Source organism: Etheostoma spectabile, chromosome 13 (genome assembly GCF_008692095.1).
Source record: "Etheostoma spectabile isolate EspeVRDwgs_2016 chromosome 13, UIUC_Espe_1.0, whole genome shotgun sequence".
NCBI classification, from domain to species: domain Eukaryota; kingdom Metazoa; phylum Chordata; class Actinopteri; order Perciformes; family Percidae; genus Etheostoma; species Etheostoma spectabile.
Window position 1 is genome coordinate 27215465 of NC_045745.1, and position 14355 is coordinate 27229819.

The 14355-nt window shown below is 39.7% G+C and overlaps 1 protein-coding gene across 3 annotated transcripts in view; it reads left to right on the top strand.

The window, feature by feature from the left end:
- gria3a (glutamate receptor, ionotropic, AMPA 3a) overlaps nt 1–14355 on the top strand; it is a 73505-nt gene that overhangs the window by 46222 nt on the left and 12928 nt on the right. For 2 of the 3 annotated variants that reach the window (XR_004334692.1, XM_032533955.1), the window contains exons 9-13: nt 743–850; nt 2808–3014; nt 4323–4696; nt 7216–7414; nt 13337–13584. Coding sequence is in view for 2 of the 3 variants with exons in the window: in XM_032533955.1 (XP_032389846.1) it covers nt 743–850; nt 2808–3014; nt 4323–4696; nt 7216–7414; nt 13337–13584 (1136 nt within the window). In the remaining variant the exon portion in view is untranslated. Of the gene's footprint in view, nt 1–742; nt 851–2807; nt 3015–4322; nt 4697–7215; nt 7415–13336; nt 13589–14295; nt 14320–14355 lie in introns of those variants that run through there. The other variant, XM_032533956.1, reaches the window with a different exon arrangement.

Consider the following 14355-nt stretch of genomic DNA (forward strand, 5'->3'; position numbering starts at 1 on the left):
CACACACACACGCACACACACACACACACTGTGGTGTGCCTAGCTCCCTGACCTTGAACTCTGACAACTCCCACAAAGCTAGCACCAAAAAGGAAGTGCCCCCATACTGTTTCTATAGTTCAACTCACAAGGCAACACACAGTGGCCCCATATCTAAACTCAGTGTAAGACAATCTGCAGTGACAACAGAGTGAGTATTGTGCATCATAGCTACCAGAAGTGGGAAACGTTGACTTGTTCTTGGCTGAATATATCAGAGTGTAACAAAAATAAACACAATGCAGCCACTGGAATCATCTCAGGTTCAGTAGACTCAGGCCAGTGTTTGTTTTGTGTTGCATGTGTGCTATGTGTATTATTAATAGAACAGTAGAACAACCTACTGCATTGGCTAGATAAGGCACATTTAGACTATTAGGTATGTCATGCTGGTATTAATGTTATCAGTCTTCCAGTGCTCCATCGGTGCTGCTTTCTTGTTATGTAAGAGAACATTTGCTGAGCCAGGAATAGATTACACCTACTCTGCTGAAGTGTAGCCCAGGTGAAGTGAGAAGCAACACTACAAGCTTTTTATAAAATCCTACATCAGGCAAAACTAACACTCTGTCCGTCTCCGGCTCTAGAAGTAGTGCCAACCAACTCGCACATACTGTACTTGGGAGGCTCCACTGTAATAAAAACAAACAAAAAAGTCTTTCTGCTTCTTGTAATAACTGTGAACCTTTGTGTCATTTTTTAGATCGGCTACTGGAATGAGTACGAAAAATTTGTATTTATAATGGATCAGCAAGTCACCAACGAGTCCTCTTCTGTGGAAAACCGAACAATTGTGGTCACTACTATTATGGTACACTCTCAAGCAGGTTTTAAGTGTTTCACCTTAAGATTTCTGCCACTCAAGGTCAAGGTGTCCATTGTTGCAATCTGTCCTGGGAGGGTAGAATTATTTTATTTTCAGTTGCTTTCCATCCACTCACTACATGTTGAAACAGTCGATTCACAAAGAGTGTTTCAACTGTATCCGTGTGGGTGCCAAAGCATTTTGGTTTTTTTATATTACGGTGGGCTGTTGTAGTAGTGACATCACAATAACGGCTTTGGTAATAATAATATCTATAAAGATAGACACCATTGTATTCACATTCAGTGCATACGTAAGTAAACATGTTTCCCTCTCATTAAGTAAACTGTCAGTGACGCCTGGGTAAATCAGATGTGTCTCACTGGAGACATGAAATGATCTGCACACAAGGAGGACATAAACAACCAAAGGATGCAACCTTTGGCTGTTTATCTCTTTGTCCAAATTCACTTTGGCACTGAATTTTAACACATCTATCGTAGGTATCTCTAAAAAACAGTGCTCCCAGTATGACAGGCTCAGCGTTAGACAAAGTGCTAGTTAGAGTAGTTACAGACAGTTATCACAGCTTAGTAATCATCAGCCATTTTTAAATGTAAGATATGGTGCTCCTTATCTTACATTTAAAACCATGGCCCCTCCTTCCTTCTGACTTTGCCTATTATGTTTTCATCTTAGACAAATTCAGAATGTTATAGCCATACATTCTCATCTCAATGTGTAATAACTCATTATCCTCATGACCAGGCAGGAAACACAACAATAGCGAGGAAGTGAGTGAGAAAGGGAAAAAAGAAGAGTAGTGTCATCGTATTATTTTTTCACTGCCAGGCATGCCTTTGATTTGAATAACTTTGAATTTGAACAACTGTTATTTTAGATATGTCACAGTCATGTCATTATCTTCATGTTGCTTTTCTTACATTTCATAACTTTAAAGTAAAATGCCATATTTAATGAAAAGCTGTCCTATTATTATAGGGTGCGGCTCTTTCATTTTGTTTTTTGTAACATTGTACATGACTGCAGGCTGGAAAAGAAAGTAAAGAGGGACTAGTTCGAACAGCAAAGGAGTGAAACTGTGAAAGCATTACGTAACTCTCCTCTAAAGCTGACTTTTATTGTTAGTCAAAAAACATGTTCATGCCGTATGAAAAAGTAAATCACCATTGCTGAAAATATTCAGTGTGACCTTAATTAATGGAAAAAAGGTTTGATGGCAAACATGTTTTGTATTTTGGAGGAAATACGTGATATTTTATTTAAATCCAAGGCACAGAGGTAATGTGGAAACGACGTAATCGAGCCAACAAGCAGATTATTTTATTGTCATGATAGTAACGAATGAAAATAATCAGTATGACCTTTTATGTGGTCATACAACTACTCTTCTCACGTGGCTCACACATAATTGTGTTTAATATTTGTTTGATGAATGAATTAACTCCATGTTTTTGATGTATTGCTCTACTGTCACTGACGTTTACTTCATGAACTGGAAAGGTGCTCCATTCAGCTTGTCCCTGCCCCTTGTGCCACACTGATGCAAGGCACTTGCAACCCCCCGCCTATCACCCATTTCCACAGTTTTAGATTGCGGATTAGGTTCGCATGAGGGAGGCCTGACATCCTGCCTTGCCTCCTTTATATGTGTTAGATGCTTCGCTTCTCCCGCTGGCCCAGTTGGCCTCTTAACTCCAGCAGCGGCCCGCTTTTGTAGTCTGTCGAGTCCCCCTATAACATGCCTGTAACTGATGCTGTGTAGATCCTTTTAACCTCGGCTCTATTTGTCTCTTTATGTTTCCCACATCTGTTTGCTTGTCACCCCAGCATGTGTGCATGCTTACAGTACCAACCACGGCCTTGTGTGACCCGTGAGGTCCGGCCACTGTGGATGTGCGTCTTTCTTTACAATGAACTCAAAATTATGTCTAATTAACAGGAAGCTCCATATGTGATGTACAAGAAAAACTATATGCAGATGGATGGGAATGACAGATATGAAGGCTACTGTGTCGATTTAGCTTCTGAAATTGCTAAACATGTGGGGATAAGATATAAGCTGTCAGTAGTCCCGGATGGGAAGTACGGCGCCAGAGATCCAGAGACCAAGACGTGGAACGGGATGGTGGGTGAACTGGTTTATGGGGTAAGTGTCAGTCCGCCTGTGTAGCTCATAAGGGGGGCGGGGTTAATTGTTCATTTTTTTGTATCATTTCCTGTTACTTCACCTTCTGATTTGTTCAAATTATTGTGAAACATAGTAAATGTCTTTGGTATTTTTATAAAAGTCACTCAGTCCATTTTCAGTCCACCTAGCATATCATGTAAGATTATAGTGAATATTAACATTTAAAATATCGAACTTGAGCTATTTCCCTCTGGCCCTTCTCATCAGCCAAGTGAATTACTCCATGTCACAATCAACAGAGGACAGGACTAAAGCTGTTGTCTTCAAGTAGTAAAAATCGCAGCAGTTGGTGAAGAAGCCTTGTTAAATGATTCCCCAGTGCTGTCATCATTTCACAGGAATGTTACACCCGATTAAAACAAAATGGTGATAACCAAGCGAAAAAACACCCAATTTAAAACATAGATGTTTAAAAATGTTATACTTTAATCATAGTGGGCAGAGTGGGTTACATCACTTAGTCTTTTTATCATGCATCCTGTGGCTCACTTACACTTGAACTGGCTTTAACGAGACGATTTGCATCTTTTATGAGACCTCAGCTGCTGAATGAATAATGTTAAAAAATCTTACACGGCAGACTGGAACCAAAAAAACATCTGCATGCAAACAGTGCTCTAATGCAGCCTTCCCAGTATTGATAGCTTAGACAGAAGGAGATGTAAAATGGCCATGACAAGGCCTCTGCCTTATTTATTGCATTCAGAATGAGACCCAACTAGCTTTATCTAATATGTGAATCCTTTGTATTACATATTTCCATATTTTAATGTTAAGTTACAATACCACCCAGCATCTCACTGCAAACAATTGTCACTGCAATGAGATACTCATCGACGAGTCTGTCGGGCGATTGCAGAGGATCTGATGGAGTTGACTTTAACAGGCTGATTCACATTTCATGGACAGCTTGCATAAGCTCCTCCACCTCTGACTTCCAACCCTCTACTTGATTCATGGAGGAGATTTGGATCAAGACAAAGACATTAGCCAACACAAATGCTGAGTGACTCATTTTGAAATGGCAGATATTCCTCTCCCAGGCATTATCACAGATCTGCTATTCAGTATATTCTAAGCTGTCGCATTTCACCGTGTCCAATCTCCTTACTCCACGAATTCACTCTAAAGCTGAGTGCCTGTGCATGTATATTTGGTTTGACTTTTGGTTTATCAGTATTTTCTTTTATTAGATTAATATGTAACACTGGCTGGTTATATGTTCTGTAAGACTAACTCCCGGTGTGCCTGTTCCCATTTTCACAGAGAGCTGACATAGCCGTGGCTCCTCTAACTATAACGTTGGTACGGGAAGAAGTGATAGACTTCTCTAAGCCCTTTATGAGCTTGGGCATCTCCATTATGATTAAGAAGCCTCAAAAGTCCAAGCCTGGGGTGTTTTCCTTCCTGGACCCACTGGCCTATGAGATTTGGATGTGTATAGTTTTTGCCTATATCGGCGTGAGTGTGGTGCTCTTCCTGGTGAGCCGTTTCAGCCCTTACGAGTGGCATCTGGACGAGAATGATGAGGCCAAAGACCCTCAGAGCCCCCCAGACCCTCCAAACGACTTTGGGATTTTTAATAGCCTGTGGTTCTCCCTGGGTGCCTTCATGCAGCAAGGATGCGATATCTCACCAAGGTTGGTTGTTGTATTCATTCTCCACCACCCTTCAGTTGTCCATGTCATCTCTCTGCATTTTATAGTCCCATACATACATCTCCTTCCTGCCATGGTGCATATAGGTTATTTTGAGCTTTTGTATTTGTGCTGTCCACATAACTTCTCACTTCACTTCACTTCACTTTCTTCCCATTTCTTTCTCTGAGCAAACAAACCTTGGTTTTAAAACTGCATGCAGGCAGTGACGCTTTGCATCCACAAATAACTTATATCCACCATGCTGAGGGCTGTAAAATGCACAGGGGTCATTTCATTCAAAGTAGCTGCTGGAATTTCTCATGACTCTTGGAGGGCTACCGTGTTTTTGCTGCATGTCCCATTTTACGGTCATCTCATTGGTGCATATAATGCATTTTGTGGGGCAAAAACCTCATCAGCACCATAATTCCATTATGTATAATCCCAATAGAATAATCATCCCCTCTATTTATTTATTTATTCATCCATTCCTATCTTTACTCATCACTGTTGGGCTCTTCCTGACCTCTTCAAGGATTCTTGCTTCCGTCATCCTTTCATCTGGGACTTTGGAAGGTCGTATAGAAGCTGGTTTTATTCTTTTTTTTGGGAAACACATTAACAAAAACCTTTTAATTATTGGTATCCACCTAGAAGAAACATCTAAAAGATAGGGACAGGTAAAAAGTGTAATAATAATAATAAAAAATAATAATTATAATCTAATAATCTGATACAGTGTAGTTTCTGTGTGAAATCGAGTAAATACTCTTTTATTGTCTATATATTTTGGGCTGGATGTCAGCCTGGTAAATTGTCCCATTAGCAGATTAAGATGGTTGGCTTCTGCATCTGACAGTTATGGTTTTGATGGTACAGGCTCTACATACTGTAAATTTAGGTACCCATGTCTACAGTTAAGCATAACTCTAGTCAATGTCACTGAGAAGCGTGGAGGAAGCAGCTTCTGGAAAGTTGGAATGTGTAAGTTGTGGGTCTGCACAGTTTAATAAATCAGGGGTAAAAAATCAATTAAGTAGCAAATTGGGGATCTTATTTTGGCTCCAAAGTACATGCGGTTTTAGAATGGAAACTGCTGCTTCAATAATTTTTGCTTAACAGCCACTATAGTCACCAGAGGAGGAAGTGTATTATCTGATTTCTGCACTTTAATCACACCTACTATGGTACTCTCTAGTGCTTTTTTGTGACTACAACTTTGCCTCTGGTTCAACCATGTGTGAATAAACATCATCTAAAGTATGGTTATTGACCTTAATATCAGGCCATTCTGGATAATTATCCCAATTATAAGCCATCTACAGATAAGACTTTAATATAAAGTCTGCCTAGAATAAGAGCTTCGCCGAAACCTTGATGATGGAGTCACACCATAGCATAGATTTTGATTGCTGAAGGACACACAAAATATTTACAACTTGAAAGCGCCACAAGGATAGCATAAATCCATAAATAAGCTATATATTAGAAGAAATCCAGAGCAGTACAGCTGCAATGCAGTGATGCAGTGCAAATGTATTCTCGTTTGAAATAGGAAATGCAAGTTCATCTGCCAGCAGCTCATTTGGTGGAATATGTGTGTGATCATGGAAGTTGGGGAGAGAGTACCAGAGAGAATAGTCAAATATAAAATATGAATCCAGGGTTGCTCTCCAAGTTGTCAGAGCCTTTACGCTGATGTGGGCCAGTGAACAGGATGGGATTATCTGTTTGAGGGAGCGCTTTGGCTCATCATACCCTGAATCCAATAGCAGACTGAGTCTCATGGTGGTTTTATTTCAGAAAAAGCACTGATCTGTCCCCTCTGGTCTGAATTTGTGGTTGCGAATGTTACATTACAACAGATGAACTCAAACGTTCTAATGAATATCTGCACCAAAACATGGCTGCAGCTTTAAACCAACACCTGCAACACCAATAAGACCAGGACCTGCTTTGTTTCATCAAAGACAAAAAAATGTACACAACCTAGCAGTACTCTGGCTTACTTTGAGCCAGTGTTGTCCCTGGAATTAACCCAAGTAATCGTGAACAGTTTCTGGGACATTGCTCATCACAGGTCTGGCATCCTTCTGCAGGCTGCTGGATTTAGGCCGTTGAGTGGCTGAGCATTTCTTGGGATGGGTGCTCACCTGAATTATCTCCAACATTAAATGTAGACAGTTATGTTGAGTTAATGAGGCTTATTATTGCTTTTAAAGAATGAATCAGCTTTAAAGGCAGCTATACTTAGTTAATGCTACTTCACTTAAATGTATTTATGCAAACAGCATGGAGTACCAGGGACTTGCACATTAAAGTTCTCATCACTAAACTGGACACTTTCTCCAAAAGTATAAAATTCTTCAAATTAAGGAGATAGTTCTGAGCTAAGCCTCTGGGCTGATAATGTACCAAACAAAGGAGAAACAGCGGGAAATGATCCTTCTTCCCCTCTCTATATGGATTTGAGCACGCTGCACTCATGTCTCTCTGTCTGCTCTTTTTCCTCCTCTCAGATCTCTGTCCGGGCGTATCGTTGGAGGAGTGTGGTGGTTTTTCACCCTCATTATCATCTCCTCCTACACGGCTAACCTGGCTGCCTTCCTCACCGTGGAGAGGATGGTTTCTCCCATAGAGAGTGCCGAGGACCTGGCCAAGCAGACAGAGATTGCCTATGGGACATTAGACTCAGGCTCAACTAAGGAGTTCTTTAGGGTGAGTGTCTCAGCTGGCTGGCATCCATGCTGTCGCCGCACAGTGTAAGAAGAGCAGCTCTAACTGTAGTTAATAAGCTCAGAGCTGAATATGTCCCTGGGGCTTTCCTGTGGGTTTTGATATATTACCTGCCAGGTAAAAACTTTAATGAATAATCAATAATAGAATGTCTAAAATTGTTTTTCCCCTGATACAGCACTTCCAAAGTACTTACGCTACAACTACGCTTGATTAATTCAGTACATCATAAAACAGGAGTACAGTTACTAAAGGAGTAAGCAGCTAAAGAATAATTGCATGCATTTGTTTGTTTTTAAAGAAGATGCTTAGAGATGGATAGCCAAGATGAGCTTATCTTTTATTCAAGTGCAGAGCAGAGCATCAGTCCTTCTGTGACTACCAAACAACTAAATTATGGTTTTAGGCTTATGGTTTTAAATCTATTTTGGCCACAAAATTCATTTTGGTTCTCTCTCTCTCTATCAAATCTCACTTTATTTCTTTACACTTTCTGGCAACTGGAATAATTTATCAAGGTCAAAGAAAGAAAGAAAAAAAATATAGCTGCATCCTTAAAAAAAAGAATTCCTTAAGAATTCAACTTCATTTAGTGTTGGCCATTCATAAAAGCAGTTGACAGATTGTGTAAGCTTGTAGGTTTTTTAACAAGTGAAATAATTGTAAAAAAATATCAAGTTGTGAGGATGTTGCTCTGTCTCACCCTCCAAATCGGTGCCCACATTTGTGCTCAGCAATTCATAAAGAATTAAGAGTGATATGACAGTTCAGTCTGATTTTCATGGCAGTTCTATTTATGCGTTTGAAACTTTAGAAAAAAAACTTTTCCAATAAGAACTACAAGATGTCATTATAATTCCAGTGAGTGGGCTTTTTTTTTTTTAAATAAAAAGCAATCTCTAAGAAGACGTCCTATTCCTCGGAAATTGAAATGTCATTCACATTCAGTGTCCGGCTCTGAGCTGTGTGTATTTTTAGTCCTAGTCGGTCTCTTGGTGTGAGTGCTCCAAGTGGGTCTGAGACATTTGATAAATACAAACCCTGTGTTCTCTGTTTGACTCCAGAGAGATCAGGAAGGCACTGTGTGTTGGTTTCAGACTCTGCCTTAGCCGACCAGGAGTTATAAAATCCCATCTTACAATCTCCTCCGAGGTTTACAGACAGCTTATGTAAATATGCTTAAATGCAGTAAAGGTAAGCAGCTTGTTTCTGGCAATAAGGTTTGGTTATCTGCTCCATTTTACACTCACAGCTAACAGGAGAGGGCTTTCTTGTTAGGACAGAGTCAGTCCAAACGTAATCAAATAAAAGCATGCGTAGGTCTCAAGAGAAAAGTGTGTTCAATGGTGGAAAGGAATGATTTTGCAGGGATGTGAGCGGAGGCATGTGCACTGTTTCTGTGACCTTACCAATTTATAAAGGCGTTTAAGCAGAGTGGCATGGTCTGCTGTGCCAAGCTAAACTCAGGTCTAAAAGCATTGAATTGGAGCCATCAACATGATCAGTGTGGAGAAAGTCATCTGTAACTCGCTGCAGTGCACTGCAGTGTTTTAAAGTGCTCATATTATGCTTTTTGGCTTTTTTCCCTTTCCTTTATTGTGCTATATATCTTCTTGTGCGCGTCATAGGTTTACAAAGTGAAAAAGCCCAAAGTCCACCCCAAAGGGAGTTTCCATCTCCAGCAGAAAACAGTGTTCACAAACTGCTCCAACAGCTCTATTGTTGTCCAGCCTTTACTTCTATGACAAACGTGCGTCACTTTCTAACACGTAATGATGCTTGCCTAGCTGCTAGCGTGGCACACCCTCATAAAGAGATGTTTCCATCTTGATAGAGCTGTGTAGATTGAGTTCTTACTTTATGTTATCACTATTATTATTACTACTTAAACTTCTCATAGAACAGACGTGAGATGTCTTACATTGTAGCTAGAACAGAGAGCTCAACACACAGGGTGAAAAGAGGAGCCGCAGCAATGCAGTACAACTAAGATATGTTTTTTTTTTTGAAAATTAAACCGTGTAAAATGATTCTTATATAACCTCTAAATAGAGCATATTATGAGCGCTTTAAATCATTACTTGTGTGCAGAAGAGAATACAACTGCAGCATGTTGAAACTCACTGATTATAAAATACAACGTTTTAATGGTTTCAAAGATCTGGATTTAGTCAACATGTAAGGAAAGGATGATCATTTCATATTAGATGTAGATTTCTCTAAAATCCCCAAGTGAATGTATTTAATACAGCTCATCTCGAGTCACATAGCTGTGTTGATGTTCTCCGTTTTTATTGTGTAATAATTCAAACTAAAGTTCCGTTATAATGACTGCAGGGACAGACACCAGATGCAATATTAAACAGGACACAGGACACGCAAGTGTTTCTTTCACTTGCTTGCTTAAATACCCATATTGACCTTCAAGCAACTCTTTTCAGCAGATTTCTTCATTTTTGTAATGTTAACATTGTATAGAAGAGATGATGAAGTAAAGAAAGAATATCTTTAGGTGATTGGCACATGCAGCAGCCCTAAAATACCCCTTCGACATGTCTGTTAAAGAAACATTAAATTCAACTACATCATTGATAATTGTTGAGGCTTCCTGGTGAATCATCACATTTAAAAGCAGCTCCATAAGCGGCTATGGATGTGCTAATCCACACTGTATTTGGCAGGCTGTGAATTGTCAGAGGTGCTCCTGAGGAGATAATTGACAGGCGTGTAGTGACTTCATCCTGAGTGACAAATAGTTTGCTTTTCTTCCTCCGAACTAAAATTGTCAGTGCGGAGAAGCAATTCTAAGCAATCCTTATTGAAATCTGGTGATTCAAAGATAATGATTACTAAGAGCTGTAAATACATTTTACAGTGATCTGATGCATGTCATATACGATGATAACCAACATAGCCGTTTTTCAAACACTTAATTTTATTCTTTTCTGTTTTTCAGAAAGATTTAAAACATGCTTTGTTCTCAGACCTGGGCTTTGCAAAGGGGTTAGAAGACTAGACTTGAAGCAGCTAGCCAGACTATGTCCATGGTCCAAAAAATCAGCATACCAGCACCTCTTAGCTCACATATTAAGATGGCATACCTCATTTGTTTAATTTCCATTTAACCCACATTTCCCAGAAGTACTTTCAACAAGCTGCTTAGACTGACATTTATTTGGCTCATTCCATTTGTGTGAGATATTATACACATTATAATAGGGGTGACATTGAATAATGTTAGCTAAAGTGGGAAAGGAGAGCACAAGCAGTTTGTTTACCTTATATTCCAAAATCAAAGTGTGTTAGTGATTATTCTTAATTTAATTACAGCAGCGCTGCTAAACGAGCCTCGCTATTATTTAGTTACATCATTCATCTGTGTCCACTGATCATTTACAAACTGTAAATTAGTTTTTATTCCAACTAAGAATTGCATGCAGATAAAAAAAAAAAGAAACACCAGAAACATTGCACATGCTTTTTGTGGCCAGTCGTCTCTGCTTCTGGATGACAGCGTGACAGACGCACACAGAGGGCCATGAATCACTCTCAGCCATTCAGTCAGTTGCTAACAGATGAATTGGCAGCTGGAAGAATTTGAGTTTAGACCAGTTTATTTCCAGAATGGATAAGGGGCAGTTAACCTACATTCCTCATGTGCTCTATTAAAAGACTGTTGTGGCTACACAAGTCATTAATTAAAATTAATTTATTGAATAATTAGTCTTTGTTAAGCAGCCGTAGTGAGAATAACGACTCCGACAGCAAGAGGAGCTGTACAGATTTCAACACAGGCGACCAACCTGCTCCTGACAAGCATGCATCTTCATATAACCCAGAAAAGAATCACTGTTTTCACACTATGGTCAGGCCTGTCTTCAGCTATTACTGTCATGTTAAGAGATTTTCAATGAACACCCAACTGAACTGTAATCGTGCATATGTCAAGAATGATTCACTTTCTAGCCTGAGCCCACAATCCATTACAGCGACGGTGAATAGTTTACACAACATGACCATGCACACCATCGAGCTGACATAGTTTGTCAATTCACTCTGATGTTTTTTCTTTACTTTCACTGACCAGATGTGATGTGGGACTGAACATACAGTCTGGATAAAACCAGTCCCGCACACTTGATTTCTGCATATCAAATACTAGAAATAAGCAAGTAAATACAGGTGATAGTGCCCGGTTGGCAAGGACAACTCAGATAATCAAACATGCAAGAACAAACATGAGAAATATATAGGGCCAACAATAAATGGAAAAAAATGTCAAATAAAATAATCTGATTTTCTCTGAGAACTTGCTCCGGAGTTTCGGAGTTCTGACGTCAGATGCTCGTTCGCACATCTACTTCCTGTTTGACTGAGCGATTATGAACCTGCCTGTCATGCCCTAAATCACAATCCTGACAAGCAGCCCCTTGAATACATGTAGGGATATGCTAAGTTCAACCCAATGTTTCCTCTGTGGCGCTCCCCCCCCCCCCCCCCCCCCCCCCTCATCGAGCTCAGCAGAAGGTCACATTGGCCCAGTTTACTTCAGCTTCTCTATTCTTCCCTCTATTGTAGACAGCTGGGTACTCTAGCTCCCCGGTGACTGGCAATCAGCCTCTCGCTGCCCATTTTTAACAGCGTACTGAGTGTCAGAGCGGGGCTGTGCTGTGCATGTCTGTAGCTCCTCCAGCTGGCAGCTGACTGGGCCACAGAGGTGAAGCTGTCAGTCTCGGAGTACACGGATCAAATGTGTTAAAGACAGCGCCTTTAGTGTCATACAACATATAACACAAACTATTTGAATTAATATTTGGCTTAACATCATGTGGATTCATGAATATCATGTTAGAACAGATGACTGTGCAATAACAAGTGACTGATCACTCTCCATTTTAATCTTTTTTGAGCTGGACTGGTTTATGTGAGTATGAGAAAAATGATGAAGACAATCTGTCAGCTGCTTTAAAGAAAAGTGGACTCAAAAGAGATTAGAAGAGAGAAAACAACCCGCATAGGATGCTATATACTATTATAGCATTATATATAATATATTAAACAATAATAATATTTAAAAATTACTTATAATTACTTATAAACCTAGCCCAAAATAAATATATCAAAATACCAAAATCATCCCATAGTAAGAATAGTATAAAAAAAGAATAGTTATTGAATCCTCACAGGAATGCACACTGGCCTTTAGTTGTAGTCATGAAAGTGTGTGTGTGTGTGTGTGAAGCCTTTGCACTTAAACATTCAGTGGAGAACCTGCAGTTGTACTCGTTAATATCTTCAATAACTACATACTGTATTATAGTATCATCAAGCTGCACACTGTAATTGCACAAATGTAAACGCATAAGCCCAATAACTTTAAATATTTAAATAGAAATGAAACAATGGTGATTGGGACTCCAGCTGTGACCTGCTGGTAGGGACACAGACTGAGGAGCAGGAGGTCACTTGTGTCTGTTAATATTGATACCAAACATGGCCTGCGTTTTGCTTCTGCTGAGCTGCCAGATTGTCAGACTTCAGGCTGCTGGCAAAAAGCCCACTACCTCGGTTGCACTTTTTTTTTGCTTAAAGGGTGAATTCACTTGGATGTACAAGAAGCCAGGAAGTGCGGCAGTTATTTTCCATGTGATTCAGAGTTGCTTTTAAAAATCAATTTGGCATTTTGGAAAATATGCGTATTATCTTTCTTGCTTTGGGGTACATGAGAAGATTGATATTGCTCTCTTAGTTGTATCAATCTTCTCATGTAAGTAGTTCCCAAAAATGACAATTTTTTCCTTTTACCCAAACCTAAAGTGGCTCATTACGAATGTTTTCATGGTTGTCAATGTTTAATTAAGTGCATAACTAAACTCTGTCTTCTCTCTTTGTCCTTAAATGCAGCGCTCCAAAATAGCAGTTTATGAGAAAATGTGGTCATACATGAAATCAGCTGAACCCTCAGTGTTTGCCAAGACAACACCAGATGGGGTTGCCAGGGTACGAAAGTCGAAGGGCAAGTTCGCCTTTCTACTCGAATCCACAATGAACGAGTACATAGAGCAGCGGAAACCCTGTGACACCATGAAAGTGGGCGGCAACCTCGACTCTAAGGGCTATGGTGTGGCCACACCTAAAGGCTCTGCATTAAGGTGGGTGGGATAATATAACAATATCCTCCATGTTGTTATAGAATTCCACCTACCCTGATGTCTCCTTTTGCCATTCTCTTATTCCTCACTCCTTAATTCGCCTTTTTGTGCATCAATGAGTGAACAGTATTATGAGTTTAATCAAAATGTTAAGCCATTTTCAGTTATGTCCTATGTATCTGGTTTGTGTCTCTGTTTCTTCTTTCTCTTAAGGTTATTGGTACATTAGTCCCACCCAGTAAATCCATTTGAATGTGAACGTGTCATCTTCCCCCATTCTTGTTTGTTTAGCCCTTCAACCTCTCTCCCCTCCTGGTTTCTGTGGTCCCCTTTTGCATTGCTTCTAATTCAACACTGAAATGTTTCGTTTTTGCTAGTTACAATGCTGGTCTGTCAATTGTGATGAATGTTAAGCTGCATGTTGGATGTTCTTCTTTCTGATTCAACAATGACAGAATGTCCCCATCCCGCACACTTCAGTTACAAGCTATGTAACCCTCCATGCCACCTCTCTAATATTTAACATTTTCTTTGCTGTAAAACAAATGCTTCTTACCCTTCCACACCAGTGAAATTCTTTACCAATTTGTCCCTTCCGTGCTCCCCTTATGAACCATTGATATTTATCACTATTTTTTACTAATATTCTATATTAGATTTCTCACGGACCTGTTCATTTTCTTACAAGTTATGTTTTATCGTTTCAAGAAATGCTGTTAACCTGGCAGTGTTAAAACTGAATGAGCAAGGCCTCTTGGACAAATTGAAAAA